Source organism: Canis lupus, chromosome 33 (genome assembly GCF_003254725.2).
Source record: "Canis lupus dingo isolate Sandy chromosome 33, ASM325472v2, whole genome shotgun sequence".
Lineage (NCBI taxonomy): Eukaryota > Metazoa > Chordata > Mammalia > Carnivora > Canidae > Canis > Canis lupus.
The window spans coordinates 24,347,708-24,367,185 of NC_064275.1; the positions used below are offsets into that span (position 1 = coordinate 24,347,708).

Sequence of the window (19,478 nt, forward strand, 5' to 3'; positions counted from 1 at the left end):
CTCCTGGAATTGAGGGAAGGCCAGCGTGGCTGGAGATGAGGCTTAGAAGGATGTGTAGGGTGGTGCGGAGAAAGCGTGCATTTCAGCTTTGTTTCTCCAAACCTGTGCCTGGTGCCTGGCTAAATTTTTGTATGATGAAAATACGTAGGGTTCAGAAATAAAACCAACGTGTCTTTGAGGGTCTGGATGGATAGTGAGGAAGCTGAGGCTGGGAGGTCACTGATGGGCGGAGGTTGGTACTAAAAGGTCACACTTTTCGAAAGTCTCCAGAGACCCAGCCCATCTGCTTCCCTGTTTAAAACTGTCAGCTGCCCTTGAGCTGCAGGTGGTTTCCATGTGGGAACACAAGTCTCACTTTTTTTTTTTCCTTTAGCTATTTCCACTTTTCAAGCTTAAAGTTGAAATTTATGTGAAATCTCAACGACTTTTAAACGTTGACAATCAATTCAGGAAGTTTTCAGAATGTTTTTTGGGTCAACCTGTGTGACAGAGGCTGCCAGTTACTGAAGACCTCTGACTTCGGTAACGTAACAAATCCAAAGACTGAGTAGGAGATTCATAGTAAGTGGGGAAGAGGTGGTAGAGGAGAGAACAGAATGGTCATGAAGGATGATTTTAGAACGTAGACATTTTACGTGAGCTGGAACAGCATGCCTTCTTTTCCTGAATCCACTTTTCGTTCGTTCAGCTACCTGCTGGACGTCTTCACGGAATATTCTGTGGTAGTTCCTCAGAGACAGGCATTTAAAAAAGTGAATGCCTCATTTCTTACAAAACCTGTTCCTTTTAAAGGGGTTAACCCATTTTTCATAGTACTAATCTCTTCGTAGCTGCACTGGCTCAAAGCAGATAGGTTTATGTTAATTGTTTAATAGCAGTAAGTATATCATTGCTTAACGGGTGTAGCATTTCAGTTTTGCAAGATGAAGAGAGTTATGGAGATGGCTGGTAATGATAATTGTACATTATGATTGTATTTAATATCACTGAACTGTATACTTAAAAATGGTTAATTGATAGATTTTGTGTTATATGTATTTTACCACAGTAAAAAATATTGTCAAAGAAAAAAACCCAAATGGCTACTTAAAATTTTCCCACTCTGTTACTCCATTTCCCATATATTATCAGATTCTTTTAGTTTTGTTTCTAAAATAAATTTCATTCATCCTGCCCTCTTCCTTAGTTTAGGTTTGGTTACTATGACTCCTAATAACTTCTGCAGTGCCGCCATCTTCAGTACTTCAAGCCATTCCTCATACTGTTCTAAGAGTCACTTTTCTAAATAGAGGGTCATATTAATGCCAGTGTTTAATGGTACTCTTATGATTCCAGCCCTGAAAGCAGAACACTTTATGTGAATTATTTCATTTAATCTTTACTTCAGATCTATGAGGAAGGTGCTGTCAATCTCTTTTGTATATGAGAAAACTGAGAATTTTCTGGGGCCACAGGCTAGGAAATGGTGAAATTGGAATTCAAAACCCCAAACTTTTGTTCTGCAGAGTCCCTCGTGACACACTCCCTGCTCAGATCTTTAGGGCCCTCTAAGGCATTTCAGGCAAGGGAAACAGGAAAAATGATAATGTGCATTGGCGGGATGTGTAATAGCCACCCACCAAATTTGTCTGCAACAGTGGCCAGAGACTTTTCTCTGTACTGGAGTCGCCTAAACAGCGTGTACTATGACATGAAGCCTACTCTGGCTCTCCGAGATCAGCTGAAACAGAATCTCTGGGAATGGGGCCCAGGATGGGTATTTTTAAATGCTCTCCAGATGATTCTGTTTTATAGCCTGGATTGAGAACCATTGGTCTAGAAAATGGAATGTATGGGGTGACAGGTCAGGGAGGGCAGTATAACAGTAGGAAATAATACTGAAAAAGTAATTTATTTTGACATTTGTCTGCCATTTTTCATGCTTGGATGTTTCAGAGGTTTTATGTTGTGTTGTGCCAACTGTTGAACGTGTGAAACAAAGCAAACAGAAAAATGGTATAAAGTATAATGTATAGATTAAATTGGAAAGGAGAACAAAAAGTATCCAGTACTATGCTATGATACTACTATGGTGTTGAACCCAGGCACTTGCTCAGCATCCTTAAGTGCAGGGATGACAGGAAGGTTCTAGGACGACAGATTTGGATCTAAGTGCTGCTTTATCTCTTGTATATAGTAATGCTTGATTACTTACAATCTGAAATATTATAACTGACTTTTCTTTCATTACACATAGGGTGTTATATTTTTACCAAAAAATATGTAAATAGGTTAGTTGTTTAGGAATACCTTGATACTATAGTGCTGTGGGTATAAAAATACTTCTTCTGAAAAAGATTATTAAATCTGATTGTATTGATAACCACTGATTATAAATAAAGGATTCAATATAAACTAGTGTTAATAATAGAATACAGTTTTGTATTGAAGTAGTTCAGTGGAATGTCACTGTTAAGAATTTCCCTATAATGTAGGGGAATTCCATTAGATGTAGTGTGTTTATATAGCCTGGCCATATTTAGTATAAGACATATATTAAATCAATATGAAAGCTATCCTTATCAACAAGTACTTCCTCATAAGGATATTGCTTAATATTCTCATTTATGTACCATAACAACCTCAGTGAGGTAGTTGTTATATTTATTTCTCCTTGACTAAAATGTGAAGTTGTTAAGGGGTTTGCTCAGGATCCCACAGCTACTAAAACTCACGCTAACTGAATTCCAAAGCCTAGACTTTTTAGCAGCCACATGAGTCTAGCCCATGACTGTTTGGGCTTGTGGAAGACAGTCTTCTGGGTCATGACATGAGAATTGGGTACAGTTAGCCGTTGCTTGCTTTGTTCTACAAGAAGAGATCCTGTATTTAAATATATCTTGGGGTTTTTTTTTTTTTGAAGAACTCTTTACTTAATTGGTCATCAGATGTAACTTTGCGAGGTTGGTTAAGTTATCTGGATCTAAGTGTTAATTTCTTTCAGATTTATAACAGGAATTTTGCTAACACCCATCTGGGGATTACTTATGTGATCCCTGTGTTGTGATCTTATTGTGAGAGCATGACTATATAAAACATCCTAGAATAGATTTTGGTAGAAAAATTTTACTCGAGAAAGGAAATAAAGACACTTTAAGAATATGCTGACTGATGGGTTTCTTGGGGGTTTACCAGTGTTCCCAATGATCTGTAGCATTAAGGGTAGTGAGGTATCATTTATCTTTTTTCATTTATCTTGTTTCTCTTTCCAAAATAAAGTGGGCTTGATATAATATATCATTCCTATAAGTAGTAAGTTACTTTGTAGAATCAAGCATTGTAGATCATGAAGATTAACATTTAAGAAATATGTCAAGCTTTTTAAGTATAATCTTTGTATTCTAGAGGAAAATCTTATTCTTTGTTTAAATGCTTAGGCCTTATGAGTCTTTTAAACAATGTCTTGATACCTTTGTGGCTCTTCAAGGGTGGTAGCTGCCAGCTAACAAATGGGTTGGTTATTCTGAACTTAAAATGATTACTATGTCCTTATGCCTAGCTAATCTTTTTTTTTTTCCCCTGGATTTGGTTTATTTAGAGTTGAAGTTTGCTGCTAAAGATGGCAGATCCTGATGTCCTCACCGAGGTTCCCGCAGCATTGAAGAGGTTAGCCAAGTATGTGATCCGGGGGTTTTATGGCATTGAGCATGCTTTGGCCTTGGACATCTTGATCCGGAACCCCTGTGTGAAAGAGGAGGATATGCTGGAGCTGCTCAAGTTTGATCGGAAGCAACTTCGATCAGTTTTGAATAATTTAAAGGGAGATAAGTTCATCAAATGCAGAATGAGGGTAGAGACTGCTGCAGACGGGAAGACCACTCGCCATAACTACTACTTCATTAATTATCGTACTCTTGTTAATGTGGTAAAATATAAATTGGACCACATGAGAAGGAGGATTGAAACTGATGAGAGGGATTCCACCAACCGGGCTTCCTTCAAATGTCCTGTCTGTAGTAGTACTTTTACTGACTTAGAAGCTAATCAACTCTTTGATCCCATGACAGGTAAGATTTTGCCCAACTTAATGAGTGTTTTAAGTAATTTAAGATATGTATTATTTGTCTTAAATTGATTAATTTTTAAACCAATCGTGCATAATCATTATAAAGGTGATTGAATTAGTGTAAGTCCACATATGTCATTCTTAGTCTTTCGGTCATGGTTTGATCATCATGTTACTTTTAGAAGCTTTTGCAGAGTCCTACCTATGGCTCTCTTACCTCTGTCCCACCATCACCCCTTATATACCCTTGAAGCCTAATATGAAAGGTTGACTTCTCTACCACTCTGAAGCCATCCTGACAGGTTTACTTTTAACCTCTTCATTCAACAGTTATTTGAATGCCTTCTTGTGCCATTTGCTATCAGAAAGTTATAATACAGTGTATTTAAATGCTTTGTTAGTGGAAGTACAAAGTGTTAATCGGTAGTATGTGTAACTAGGGCATTTTGGAGAAAGCCTCTGGAAGAAGTTCAGTAACAGCTGAGACCAAAAAGATAAGAGTTAGCATGATGAAATTAGATGGACACATCTTCCAAATTAATAAGTAGATAGATATTTATTCTCTTAGCCATTCATTAGTGGAAGAGAACTATCAACATGATCTGTAATTTGCTTCATTTAATTAAATGCTTTAGTTAAGGATTTTTTCTTACCAACATAAAATTGTAAAACATGCATTTTCTAAAATTGCAATCTATCTAGTATTAACATGAGAAACTAAAGTGCCAGGTTGTATAGTAGTGTTGTCTTATTGTCATAACGAGACGTAACTACATATGTCATACAGTGTTGTCCATTTGTAAACTGGAAAAGAGACTACAGTTTTTTGCTAATTACTCAGTGGTATTATGATAATAATTGTGTATTATTTTCTAGAGGCAAAAATCTATGGAGAGAGCAAATGTTGTAAAGTTAGATTGTCCCTTGTTATGCAGAATTCAGGAATATAGGCTACTAGTTCATAGATCTGCCTTTTAAAAAATTATTTGAGGAGCACCTGGGTGGCTCAGTGGTTAAGTGTCTGCCTTAGGCTCAGGTCGTGATCCCAGGGTCCTGGTATCGAGTCCTGAATCAAGCTTCTTGCGGGGAGCCTGCTTCTCCCTCGGCCTGAGTGACTGCCTCTCTGTGACTCTCATGAATAAGTAAATAAAAATCTTTAAAAAGCTATTTGAAAAATATAATTTGAACTTTCACACATGAAATGTTTTAGTGCCAAAAAGTTAAAGATTTATGTACCTGTAATTTTCTAATTTTTGTACATGTTATGTATTGTATATCTTAAAGAATTTTACAATTATTTTTTAATGGGAAATAATCCCAATACCAATTAAAATTATTGACCTAAAGAGCTAGAAATAGCTTATTTATTGTGAAGCAGTCATTTTGGATGAAAGGTGATTTAAAGCACATTGGTATTAAATGTTTAATTTGTCAGAACCTCACTGTTTACCTTAAAAGGGCTTAACTAGGAAGAGATCTTGGTTGTAAGAAAATTTTAACCATCCTTAGTAGAAGAATTGCTTGAGTGTGTGCTATAGAGGGATGTTGCGGAATATATCTGGAGCTCTTTCAGAATAGACTAGAAAAGTCTCGCCATTTTTGCCATTCACTCTAACAGATTTCTTAAAGGAGCTCTGGGTCTGGGTTTTGTGATTCTCTGCAGATGCTGGTGTTAACAGTGGTTGTTTTCATCACTCTTGACTACAGTTGAAGGTATGATCCAGTCCCTCAGAGAAAGTAGTCTAAAGTAATGTGCTGCTACTACATTTATTCATTTGATTCTTATTTAATTTCCTGAGACTTTCTAAAGGGAAGAATTCCCACTACTTATATATCAGTATTTAGGAAGTTGATCCATGAAGCTCTTTGTATTTCACCTAGGGTTAGTGTCTGAATGAAACTAGCTGTCAGTTGACTTGTGTAGGAGGTGGCCTAACGCCGAAATGTAGTCAAGATTATTTGAATCAAGGTTTTTGAATCACTCACCGATCAGCCAACACTAATAGTCAACTTAATTGTCATTTATGTCCCTACAGTGAAGCCTAAGGTACCATGATTGAAAATTCTTAGTCATTGGGAAACTTTGTTCTGTGACTATACCTGCCTTTTGATTATACTTTAGCTTTTCATTTGGACTTTTCCCTTAAGGAGAGCATGTGCCAATTGGGTGATATTAGGCTCCAGTCTGTCAGTTCTGGTGGTGTGTTTTGTGTTTTCATTTGCCTTGATGCCTTGGGACCATTCCTTGATTGTACATTCCCATTAGAAATCTTGGTCTTTTTCTCTCTGCTCCCTTATGCTGATTTTTTCAGAAGTAAGGGAGAAGTAAGTTTTTTTTCATAAGTGAGTTTTTAAAGAAGATGGGAAATAAACATTTGGTGTATGTATCAGAGGAGGAGGGAACTTTTTCTGCTGTACTATTTATGCTCTCTTTAAATTGATAGGATAATAGTTTTCATTCTCAGCCCAGTCTTGTACAGAACTGTTTTACTTCCTGGTTGTTATTGGAGATTGATGATATTTCTGACAAAATGTTGGGGAAGGGGATAACTGATGGACATCTATCTCCATTTCCATTTCAACAATTATTAAGTTGAACTGTGGTTTATATTAGCAATCAAGGGGCCTTCAGGAAGGAGATTTGAGGCTTTCTAGACTTTACTGTTTCCCTGTTAAAAAGTTTTTCATTCAAGTGTATGGGCAGCTTTCTGCCACTAGACAAAGAGTCATGACTCTTGGATGAGTGTCCAGAAATCTGGGCTCAGGAAATTCTGAGTTTAGCAAGAATTATTTTACTAGTGTTAATTGACAGAAACCAGTGATCTTTCTACTTCAGTCTGTAGCTTTTCCCTATCCATCTCCTTTTTTTTTTCCCTAGGGATCATAGGTTCTTTTCATACTTTGTGTTTGGATTTTGCCATTGCTATTCTTGGGTTGAACTCTCTACAAATATTTGGTGCTTGGTATGTGTGAGATAATAGAAAATACATACTGGTCTCTGCTCCCGGTTCCTTGCACAGAGTTCTAAAACTCTTGTAATTTCGTAAATGATAAGAGCACTCAGCATCTTTTATTCTAATATTTGGTCTTTAGCCTTGGTTCCTGACACAGGGCTCCTGAAACTCTTGTAATTTCCTGGGTGATGAGTGTCTTTCGTTCCAATGAGGTCACTTTGGGTGGATTCCTGCATGGCTCCTGGATGAGAGCTGGTCATCAGAAAGACCAAGCCAAGACCAAGCTTGGGATTTTTAACCCCAGCTCCTCTTCTCTTAAGAAGGGCTGAAAATGGACTTAATGAGTGATCATGCCTATTCGAGGAAGCTTCCATAAAAATCCCAATATTATGGAATTCAGGGAGTTTCTAGGTTGGTGAATATGTGGAGGTATAAAGGAAATTGGTACACTTGGAGAGGACATGGAAGCCCTGCACCCCTTCCTAAATAGTTGGCCCTGCACATCTCTTCTATCTGGATATTCATCTATATCCTTTATCATATCCTTTAATAAACTGGTAAACATAAGTAAGTATATCTCTGAGTTTTGTAAGCTGCTCTAGCAAATTAGCTGAATCTGAGCAGAAGGTCATTGGAACCTCCCATTTATATAGCTTGTGAGTCAGAAACACCCATGATAACCTAGGCTTATGTCTGGCATCTGAATTTGCAGGAGGGGACTCCTGCGCAGTCTTTTGGGACTAAGCCATCAACCTGCGGGGTCTGATGCTATCTCCAGGTAGTCATAATCGAGTTGAATGTTAGGAAACCCAGCTGGTGTCATAGGGAATTGCTTAGGGTAAAACCTCGACACACTTGGTGGTCAGAAGTATCATGTTGTGTGTGACTAGTAAAGGAGACATACAATAAAGAAACACACAGTAGGAAAAGCTGGACTTTTCCCTACATAGAAAAAAGACTGAGGTTTTTCCATTATAGTATGTATGTATAGATACTTTATTTCATTAAAATGGAATGGCCTAGCCTTTGCCCACTAGTACCTGGTTTCAGAAACTTCATCAGGCAAAACCAGCTGTTGTAGTGAAATATACGAGTTTCATGTAATCAAAACAAAGACCACATGACATGAAATTTCTCAAATCAGCAAAATAGTATCTGTGGTTCATAAATGTGTGCTTTAGATTTAGCAAGCTTTGTGACCATGGAGGTAGATTTAGTATCTCTGTTTCTACTTTGATAGTCTTAACTATAGGTAATTTAGTTAATGGCACTTCTAAGTTAATTCAGCAACATGCTTCACCAAAAGAAAGGGGGAGATCGTATTCTCTTTTTAGATGTTAAGGTTAGAGGATATGGAAAAAGCTTTATATTTTTCCTTTTTTTTTAAAGATTTTATTTTTTTCATGAGAGACACACAGAGAGAGAGGCAGAGACATAGGTAGAGGGAGAAGCAGGCTCCCTGCAAGGAGCGCAGTGTGGGACTCAATCCGGGAACCCCGGATCCCGCCCTGAGCCAAGGGCAGACATTCAATCACTGAGCCACCCAGGCTATATTTTTCATTTTTAATTTAAAAATTATGCAACCATAATGCCAGAGAAAATTTTGAAGAGAAAAAAAAATTACCCACAGAACCACTGTCCTTTTGCATATTACTTGTAATTATCATAGCTAAAAATAGTGTGATTTCTTGGTTCTTTAGTATACCAAACCCTCTTGTTTTTTTCTATCGTTCAAACTATGTTTTATTTATTTTTATTTTTATTTTTTTAAAGATTTTATTTATTTATTCATAGACACAGAGAGAGAGGCAGAGACACAGGCAGAGGGAGAGGGAGAAGCAGGCTCCATGCTGGGAGCCCGATGTGGGACTCGATCCCAGGTCTCCAGGATCACACCCCAGGCTGCAGGCGGCGCCAAACCCCTGCGCCACTGGGGTTGCCCTCAAACTATGTTTTAATAGTTATGATTTCTTCCCCCCTAGTTTTCCTTTCAATCCCCTTTGGGCACTTTGATTTTATCTGTATTTTGTTGGTAAGATATGATGCTTTGAACACTTTTGGATATAGCATTTTATTCCTATTGAAGTTTTTCCCTAAGAAGAGTTCTCAGCAGTAGGAATAGTGGGTGAAAGAATAGAGTTTTATACTTCTTTAAAGGCATTTATGACACTAGTTTTAACTGGGGCTGAGGAGGAGATAAATCATTAGGGGTTTGAATTAGAAATAGTTTGGGAGTTCCTATTACTGAATTTACTTAGAGACCCAAGAATCCCATTTTGAATAAACTTTTAAATAAGTTAAATTTTAAAAAGAAGAATGTATAACTATTTAATAAGATCTTAGAAATAGGATTTTGAGAGTATTTTATCTAGTTAGACTCATTAAATGATGTGTGGGCCGGGTACACTTTCATATGCCTGTGTTTTACTCTAGAGTTTGGAGGATCTTACAAAGTAATAAATCTAAGGCTACATAGGATGTTTACAATTAAATATTAAGAAAAAAATGTTGAGCTTGTTTTGTGTGGCTCCATGGGAAAGACTTAGAGACAGATTTTAGGATTAGTATAAAAGAAGTCTTTGATAACTAACTGTAAAAGAAAATAAGTGTCTAATATATAACTCTTAAAAATAGTCACAATGTTGTAACTCTTCTACTGGTTATATCTGAGTCACTTGGAATAGTCAAGTAAACTTTATATCTATTTGGGATATTCATATATAAATTTGGGATTAAATCATATGAGTCCTTTATTGCCTTGTGACTGCAGGTAAAGGTTTTTGATTTATAAGCAGATCAGTTTCTTGATCCCCATATCATTAAAATTCCTCAGTTTCCTAAGTGGATATCTTTAAACTGTTAGGGTCCTGTGTTTGTGAGACTCTTAAAGACTTGTTAATAATATTTACATTTCATACATCAAACCACTTTTTCCTGTCTTCATCTCTTTTTGCTTAGGACATGAGATGTCTCAAAAATAGTATATTCAGTTTCTGAAATGCTAACAACCACACACACACAAATCTTTCTAGAATTATTTTGCTCATTTGCTGATTTGGAATCTTGCCCAGGGTGGATTCATCAGAAAATCATACTGGAAAGTTCAGAGGTGTGGATTTGTTTCGGATGGGGGATAGATGATTATCAGAATAAATTAACAAATAAAAATAAAAACAAGTTATGGAAAGATAGTAAGGGACTACTATCCTTCCTACCTCTCTCAAACCTTTAAGTCTGATTTTTAAAAAAATTTTGTTGCTTTGATCTTGAGGATTTGAGGGCTTCTTTTTAACTAAAAGTTTTTTGTGTTTTATCATTTTTGTATTTTGATGCTAATTACATAGAAGCCAATATGTAAAGAGTTGCTTTTTAGTTTGACGTTGTCATATAATATTCTGTTGATTATTGTCTTTCAAATAGTCATATCAAAGCCACAGGTTTTTTGCCTTCTCACTGCATGTTGAGATAGATTCAATTTAGGCCTAACATAGAGAAGTTATTGTAGGCATTAGTATTTACATAAGTACTATACTTCAATTTATTGCTCCCCCCACCCCCCCACCTCAGGCATAGTACATTTTTTTCCCTTTTATAGTGAGTTCCAGAACCTGGGAATGTTGTATGATTATACCAAATCCAGATGTGTCCATTTAAGGGAGGACAAAGGCCAATTTCATTGATAAATTGACCTTTTAGAGTGTGGGGTTTTACTATGTACATCACAAATACATTTGAGATGTTCTGAATTGAAACAAATGAGTATTTTACAGTATTATGTGTTCTACAGTGAATTGTTAAGGGATAGTTTTTCAAGTACCTTTTTATTATAGGTGAAATAATTAGAGGAAATATCTATGTTCCTGTCATGTCTGTACCTATTCTGTAATAACAATTCCTTTTTCCATACATTTCCCCTTGGCCAATTAAACTGAAATTTGCTTTATGAAATATAGTTTGGAAATTAGAATGAGAGGTGACTTTTGAGACTAGCATTTTAATATATATGCCACTTGAGTATTTTGAGTTATAAAAGTTATAACAAAGGACTTAATGATGCTTTCAAAGAATAATCCAAGAATGTGTGACTTCCTCATATTAGTTAAGAGGGAGTTGAGTGCTTTTGGAGAATTCAGAATAACATTTGTTTTCTTTCTGCTAAAAATACGTAACTAATATATTAATGTAAATGTATTAAGGACTCCAGTAGTAGAAAAATATGTAAAATGAAATGGCAAACCTAGTTTTTCCACACTTTGCTCTCCCACTAACGTACCTAATCCCCATTCTCACCACCTTTCATTGTGTTAACAACTATTGTGGGACACCTGTGCCTGTGCGGCTCAGTGGTTGAGCGTCTGCCTTTGGCCCAGGGTGTGATCCTGGAGTTCTCAGATCAAGTCCTGCATCAGGCTCCCTGCAGGCTCCCTGCATGGAGCCTGCTTCTTCCTCTGCCTGTGTCTCTGCCTCTCTCTGTCTCTCTCATGAATAAATAAATAAATCTTTAAAAAAAACAACTATTGTTTTGTGGTTATCCTTCCAATTCTTCTACCTTACATCCCAACCCCACCTCATTGCCCCCAAGCCTTTTGATGTCTAAGAAAGCAGAGTAATTCTTAATTAAATATGTTGTTGCTATAACAGCTTATGGATATTAAATCTTGGTCAATTCTGATAGTACTGTCAGGATTTTTTTAAGGTACTTCTTACAATGGAGTCCTTTTGCATAATCAGTGTGTTCAGCGGAATGTCATTTTTAGAAGTTTTGTTTTGTTTTGTTTCTTTAAGCAATGACTCCAACACAGTAAAGTGACAGTGTATTAGGATTCCAGAGTCTTGACTTCTAGTCTTGGGTTGTGTTCGTAATCATCACCTTGGGTGATTCCTGTCATCATTCTAGGCCCCCCCCTTTTTTTTTAGCATGTGTGAAATCATAAGTTCAGTCTGTTCTATACCATATATGGTTTCTCTCAACTCTAATTTCAGAACACCCTTTGTTTTGGGGAAGAGTTGATATTTTAAAAGTATATAGAGGCTAGGGTTTTATCACTGCTTTTAGAAGATGATGTTAGTCATTTTGAATTCATTTGAAAGCCTTGGTTAGGAATTGAAACTCTTGGTTATAGTAGTGTTCATGTAGAAAATATGCTCTGTTTAATAATGCCATCTTCAGAAACACTTTGTGGCATGATGGAAAATAATATTTACAATTTTTTGTCAGTTTTATTTTCCCAAGTTTCCAGTTCACTCCCTTTCCCCATGTTTACATAAACAATAAAATATTCAGTGGGAAGGGAAACAATGTCCAAATATGCTTCCTAAGGTATATATGTATGGTGACTGGATTTTTACAGTGTGGTAAAATTAATCCCATATGTTAGTGATTTGTCTTGAAATTTTATAGTTTCCTCTTATCTCATTAAAATCCTAGGAGTTCTCGTCCTTGTTACTTGGTTTTAAATGGAACTGTTAATTATCTTTTTTATTTTTAAGATTTTATTTATTCATGAGAGACACAGAGAGAGGGGCAGAGACATGGACAGAGGGAGAAGCAGGCTCCTTGTGGGGATCCTGATGTGGGACTGATTCCGGAACTCCAGGATCATGCCCTGAGCTGAAGGCAGACGCTCAACCGCTCAGCCACCCAGGCATCCCAATTGTCTTTTGTTTCTTTTTTCTGGAAGTTTTTGAGTGAGGGGGAGTTTTTTCAGTTTTTCACAGGATTGTCCAGAAAAGTTATCTTAGCCATTCTCTCTTGCTTAGATTTTGCACTATTCTCTTAGCTAGTTTCCTTGCTTTCACTCTTGCTGCCCATATGGACTGTTTGTTACAGTAGCCAGTGACCCTTGTTGAAAAGCACATCAGACTCTGTTACTCTTCTGTAAAACCCTTTAAAGACTTCTCCCATCATTTTGAAAAGTCAAAGTCCTTAATAATACCTATAAGGTCTTTTATCTGCCCCCTAACCCACCCCCCAATTTTGGACACTATTTCTACCACTCTCTCTTGTGTTGTACTGGTCATCTTATTTGTGCCTTGTCTGCATACCTTCACTTTTCTTGCCTTTTTACATGCCGTTTCCTCTTGCTCAAATATCTGCTTGACTAGCTGGTTCTTTTTTTTTTTTTTAAAGATTTTATTTATTTATTCATGAGAGACACAGAGAGAGAGAGGGGGCAGGGCAGAGACAGAAGCAGGCTCCATGCAGGGAGCCTGATGTGGGACTCGATCCCAGGTCTCCAGGCTCAGGCCCTGGGCTGAAGGTGGAGCTAAACCGCTGAGCCACCGGGGCTGCCCTGACTGGCTGGTTCTATTACATCTTTCAAATCTCTTCTCACTTGCTGTATCAGAGGGGACTTCCCCAAGTTTCCTGCGCAATAGAGCATACCCCTTTCCTTTGCACTCATTTTTCTTTATCCTCTTTTTCTGCTTTTTCTTTATTACACTTATCAACACCTGATGTTATTTTTTTGTCTTGACTTATTCTACTAGTATGAGAGCTCTACAAAAACAACTCAGAAGATGATGGGCTAGACTTAGGAAGGTGGGAAATCGGGGTGCCTGGGTGGCTCAGTCAGTTAAGCATCTGCTTTCAGCTCAGGTCATGATCCTAGGGTCCTGGGATGGAGCACCACATCAGGCTCCCTGCTCAGTGGGGAGTCTGCTTCTCTCTCTCCCTCTGCCCCTCCCCCCACTCATGTGCTCTCTCACATACATAAATAAAATCTTATTTTAAAAAGGAAGGTGGGGGGATCCCTGGGTGGCGCAGCGGTTTGGCGTCTGCCTTTGGCCCAGGGCGCGATCCTGGAGATCCGGGATCGAATCCCACATCGGGCTCCCGGTGCATGGAGCCTGCTTCTCCCTCTGCCTGTGTCTCTGCCTCTCTCTCTCTCTCTCTGTGACTATCATAAATAAATAAATATTTAAAAAAAAATAAAGGAAGGTGGGAATCTTAAGACATCAGTCCCACTGTGCTGGGGTGAGAGCTGTTTAGCAGCAGACATTTGCTCTTCCCTGTTTCCTTGGCTAGCCTTGAAAATTTGGGCTGCAGCATGACTCCAGCTTTAGTACTGTAGCACCTGTGCCATATCAAAGCCATTGGGCATATTTTGATTTTTTTTGTAGGAAAATGGCTGAAAAATATTCCATTTGTTATTAATACTCTTGGTAAATCTTTGACAGTGAATTCTGGGCATTATCTGATGACCTCATTGTATGTACCAGAGTGAAGAGGGGAAAAAATATAATCTTAAATAATGTCTAATTGTTTAGGGAGTTCACTCATATCTTCTGCCCTTTTCTTCAATTATGATAAACTTCCAAAACAATTTCTCTTTTTCAAACTAAGGAATATAAACAATTTTTTCAGTATTTTTTTTATACTTACTATTCCATAATTGAAATCAGTGTGATGTTTGCTAAAATGAATAACATGTTTGAAACAGTGAAGTGGAAGACCTTGGCCAGTCCTTCCCATGAAGCAAAAGAAAAACATTGTTTGAATTTTGTTTAACTTTGCTTTTTTTTTTTTTCTTTTGTTCCAGCCCTTCTTTCCCCTTTCCATCTCATCATCCACCTGCCCTCAATTCATTTTTGTTTTGACATTTTTTTATTTGGGGAGAAAGTTAAAATTGTATACACCTCTTTCCTCCCCCTTTCTTTCTCCTCCTCCGTCTCATGCCCACAATTAGGTCTCCATTTCTTTTCTCATTTTGGAGTGGTAACTAACCTTCCTTCGAAGAATCTTGAGTCAGAATAGGGGTATTCATATGTTAATATTTAGATAACCCTAGACTATAGTTTTGAAATCTGTATTTGTAAAAGATCTTTTTTCTCCCTACTTTCAATACCTATTAATTATCTACAACCTGATACATTTTGATCCTCTGGTGAACCTGATGCACTAAGACTCAGCTGAGTAAATGCTGGGCATGTGGGGCATGTGATAGGCACTTTACAAATCCTCTCTCCTATTTTATATTTTGAAATTAGAACCTATGTATATACATGGGGAGAGTTTGCTAAATTGTTATTACACTTATCAACACCTGATGTTATTTTTTTGTCTTGACTTATTCCACTAGTATGAGAGCTCTACAAAAACAACTCAGAAGATGATGGGCTCAAGGACAAAGTGGGAAAGGGATGTGCAGTTCAGGATTGTGAAGTGCATTTCGTCTTTTGAGTCAGAAGGATTTATATTTGCGTCCAAGCTTAGTGCTTTTTGTTTTTAAGTTATGACCTAGTAAACCTAAAACTCTTGAGTCTTTATTTCCTCATATGCTAGATTTGGATAATACTGTTGGCAAAGGCTTGGCTTGTGATGAACACACGGGAGTATTTGTGAAAGCTTTCTTAGTTCTTTTGTAGTTTCTGAGTGTAGATGATCAAACAAATGTGTGATTGTTGAACTGTTTTTCTCCTAATCCCATCATTTATCACGCTTTGCCTAAGAGTCTTTGTAGACTCATTTTCTCCTTGCTGCTACATTCTTAGATCTAGCTTGCATATTCTCCTTTATGTGGTTTGGATTTGCTATTTCTGATTTTTGCCCTTTTGGTCTTGAAAGATGATACAGAGCTCTGAGTTTCAACTTGTTTCTTTTCTTATGCTTAAGTAGTACATTCCGTGCACCCTTCTTAGTGAAGAGTGGTCCAATTACAAGAAGAGTTAGGATATTTATCATATTGATTATTTAACAGCAGCTGCCACCAGGAGTATGTGTTAAACTTCCTTGTGGAACTTTCAAAATTTACATTCCTGAGTCCCACTCCAGACCTATTGAATCAGCATGTTTGGGTGGAACTTGAGTATTATTTTAAAATTCTACTAGTGATTTTGTGTTAACAGTTAAGAAATAGCTTGTTGGAAGACTATCACAAGCCTCTAAAGCCCATCAGTATTTATAAATGTTAGTTTTGATCACCTTGTATTCTTTCCCAAAATCTTTAAGTCTCTTTCCTTTTACTCAAGAATAAAGTCAAGGTAAAGGGTGGCATTCAAGACTATGACCACATTAGTTTATCCTGTTAATTCTGTCTTTTACCATTCTTTTTTGATAACTCTATTCCTACTACACCGAAACCACAGCTGAGCATTATTTTCAACTACCTATTTTTGATGATCTAGAATGTCCTATTCTCTTCTCCCTTTCCTTGAACTCTGTAACAGTTGCTTTTCTTCTAAATTCTACTTCAAAAGGCACACTTTCCATCATGCTCCCAGCTAGAAGTCCTCTTCCTTCTTTGAACTCTGGAACACTTATATACCTTATTTTTGCACTGATCCCAGATGTTTATCTCCAGATATCTTTCATCTCTACTAAACTTTAAGCTTCTTGATGATAGATTTTGTGTCTATCTGTGTTCTACCACCACCCACTCAGTAGAAGTGTACTTAGTACATAGTTTGTGCTAAGTCCCTCATCCCACCCCCTCCACCACGACCTCTTATTTTGGGAAAGCTGATTGGCACTTTTTCAACTTTTTTCTCTATATGTTGGCTAAGTGAATTTAAGTAAATAAGAGAGGGTGGGAAAGGAGTCAGGTAAAGAGAGAGAGAATCCTAAGCATTGCCCAGCATGGAGCCCAATGCTGGGCTTCATCTCACAACTCACATTGTGACCTGAGCTGAAATCAAGAGTCAGATGCTTAACTGACTGAGCCACTCAGGTGCCTCAAGCTGATTTCCATTTTTTAATGTTCATTGAAATTCTTAAAAACGCTTTTATTTTTTTTTTTTTGCAACTGGTTTATTAAGGTAATCTTAAATCTTTCTCCATAAAATGTACAATCTTTTATTATTTTTCTTCTTGAATGCCAGACCTGGCTTTTGACAGGATGGTTCTTGTTTACAACTCCTGTTTTTGTGATAAACATAGGACTCAAGATGTCAGGCTATCTTTTCCTCTTATAATGTTATCCAGACATGATAATTGTTGGGAGACAGTACATGATTTTGTCACATGTTATGCATGTCTTGCAAGCAGAAGTAGTGACTGCCTTTTTTTCTGGAATATCTTTTTCATGGATGTTTATTTAGTGAGCAGCCTGGGAAGATAATGTTGTTTCTTTTACAGCAACGGGCAAATTTGCTTACTGTTCAGTATAATAAAAATAGTCTCCCTCCAGAGCATATTTTCTTAGTGTCCTGTATAATAAAGATAACATCACCTTCTAGAGCAAAGGACAGGCATGTTTATGCCCATTATAAAAGAGTTGGGTTCCTTAACTTCAGAGTCTCCTGTAACATAACCCACTGCATGTATAGCTGTCACCTGGCCCTCTTTCTGTCACTCAGCAGGAATTTGGGCTCAGGGAACTAGCACAGAAGCTGACACTGGCTTTTTTTTTTTTCCACATTTTCTCCAGTAAACATTTATTAATTTTTTAAAAATATTATATTTATTTATTCATGAGAAACAGCAGCAGAGACACAGGCAGAGGGGGAAGCAGGCTCCATGCAGGGAGCCACATGGGACTCGATCCTGGGTCTCCAGGATCATGCCCTGGACCAAAGGCGGTGCTAAACCGCTGAGCCACCTGGGCTGCCCAACATTTATTAATTGATAAGAAGTATTTCTGCAACACTTGAGACTCCACTCAAATGCCATGTCCACTCAGAAAACTTCTCTAGACTTTCCAGCTCTTATTCTACCCCACAGATCTCAAGACTTGTGTGGGTCTCTCATAACAAGGACTTCGTGGTCTTCAACCCTGCATCTCCCCTCAGCTCCACAGGACCAACCGTGGGGCCCCGAGATGAAGAATCCAGTCCAGGAAGTGGGCATGCAGAACAAAAAGAGTACACTCACCTAGTTTAAAAACACTCAAGATGCTTTGCCCTGAATTTTAATCAGCACATGTGACCTGGTCCATTCTGGTTTCAAGTTCAGAGGCATTAGGCCGGTCCTGTGGGTTAGCAGCTAACATATATTCCAAGAGCTGCTTGATCCTCTCAGACATGGAAGTCCTGCATTTCTGGGGGATATGCAACTCCATTGCATACTTCTATTGCCATGAGTAATACAATTCTTTACCTCTGACCTAGGAGTATTACGTCTTCCTCCAACATCCATGAAACTGCCAGGATAACTTAACTTACAAGTAGGGTAAACATCTCGGATCTTCCACTGTTTTTGACAGTAATATAAAAGCCACTCTTTTCAGAGCTGCAGAATAGGCCCTGCTGAAAATAACTTGTTAAGTCTTAGTCTAAATTAAGCCTGGTCTCTGGAAACTTACCTGGATGAGGCTAGAATTTCTTATGACTACATACTGTCTTTTCTTTTCCCCCTATTTTGCTTTCCACCAATCAAGTTAAAGGACTGATTTCTGAGATTTCCTTCTGTCAAATGATGGTGTTAACAGTAATCTCTTTTCTTCTTTTTCCAGTCTAAAAGCGTTTTGCTATTTTATATGGAGGAGTTACATTGACAGGCATTTTGATTCATTTACTTAAAGCTGAAGTTTGGAATGTATGCTGTCTTCAAAAGAGAATTGGGATATCTGAGAAGATTTTTTTTAATTGGTTGTAACATGACAGTTTTAATGATAAATAACCTAATAAACTAGATAAATAACATAATGTGTTGGATGGTGACAAATAAGGGGGAAAAAAAGGGAGGACAGAACAGTGCTGAAATTTTAGATTTGTTGTCTAAGGAAGGCCTCATTGAGGTGACATTTGAATAAAGAACTGAAGTAAGTTAGGAGACTAGCCATTTGACTATCTAGAGGGAAAACATTCTGTGGGCCTGAACAGTAAGTACAAAGGCTCTGCAGCCAAGTGTGTCTGGTGCAAGACATTGAGAAGGTTGGGCTGTAATGCTTTGAAGACATATATTGAGAGGATTATAGTGTTACAATTTGTCTTAGCTGCCTTTTTGTACCTCACCAGAGCACTTGCTTTTTTATCTGTTAGGTACTTCTTCACTTGAGGAAGGGGGTTTTTTCCTTTAAAAATAATTTTGAAGACTACTGAATTAGATAACTTCTGCATTTTTCTCTAGTTTTTCATTACTGGTCTCTATAACTGCCCATCTTTCAACAATGAACAGTGGTTTTTTTTTTTTTTTTTTTTTTTTAATTCAGCAGGTATTTGAATGCTGACTTGGACCTTTATATGATTTATTTTTTCACTTTCACATGGTTTATGTTCTTTATGTTTCTGTTGAAGAGAAGAGGCTGAGGCAACCTGGAATAGTTAGAGAATAAGAACGCATACCAACTAAAACCTCTCTAGCCACGGTTGCTAATTATCCTTTGTTACTAAATGTAACAGCTGTTTTTAAATTCTTAATGACTTTGAAAATTAATACCATATCATTTCCTCCTTGAAACACCATCCTATCCTTCTGGTTATACCATTTATCTCAAGACTTCTTTCCTTGGGTTTATTTATTGACCACCTATAGTACTCTTCTTACCTCTTTGGATACTCTGACCTACTTTACAGCATTAGTTACCTCTACGTTGTTGAAT

General features: G+C 37.4%; 1 protein-coding gene across 11 annotated transcripts in view; it reads left to right on the plus strand.

Annotated features, from left to right (window-relative positions):
• Nucleotides 1–19,478, plus strand: part of GTF2E1 (general transcription factor IIE subunit 1) — a 90,432-nt gene that overhangs the window by 35,501 nt on the left and 35,453 nt on the right. For 10 of the 11 annotated variants that reach the window (XM_025475927.3, XM_025475986.3, XM_025475918.2 and 7 more), the window contains one exon: nucleotides 3,578–4,046. In XM_025475927.3, coding sequence (XP_025331712.1) covers nucleotides 3,599–4,046 — 448 coding nt within the window. In that variant the 5' untranslated portion in view covers nucleotides 3,578–3,598. Of the gene's footprint in view, nucleotides 1–373; nucleotides 523–3,577; nucleotides 4,047–19,478 lie in introns of those variants that run through there. The other variant, XM_025475974.3, reaches the window with a different exon arrangement.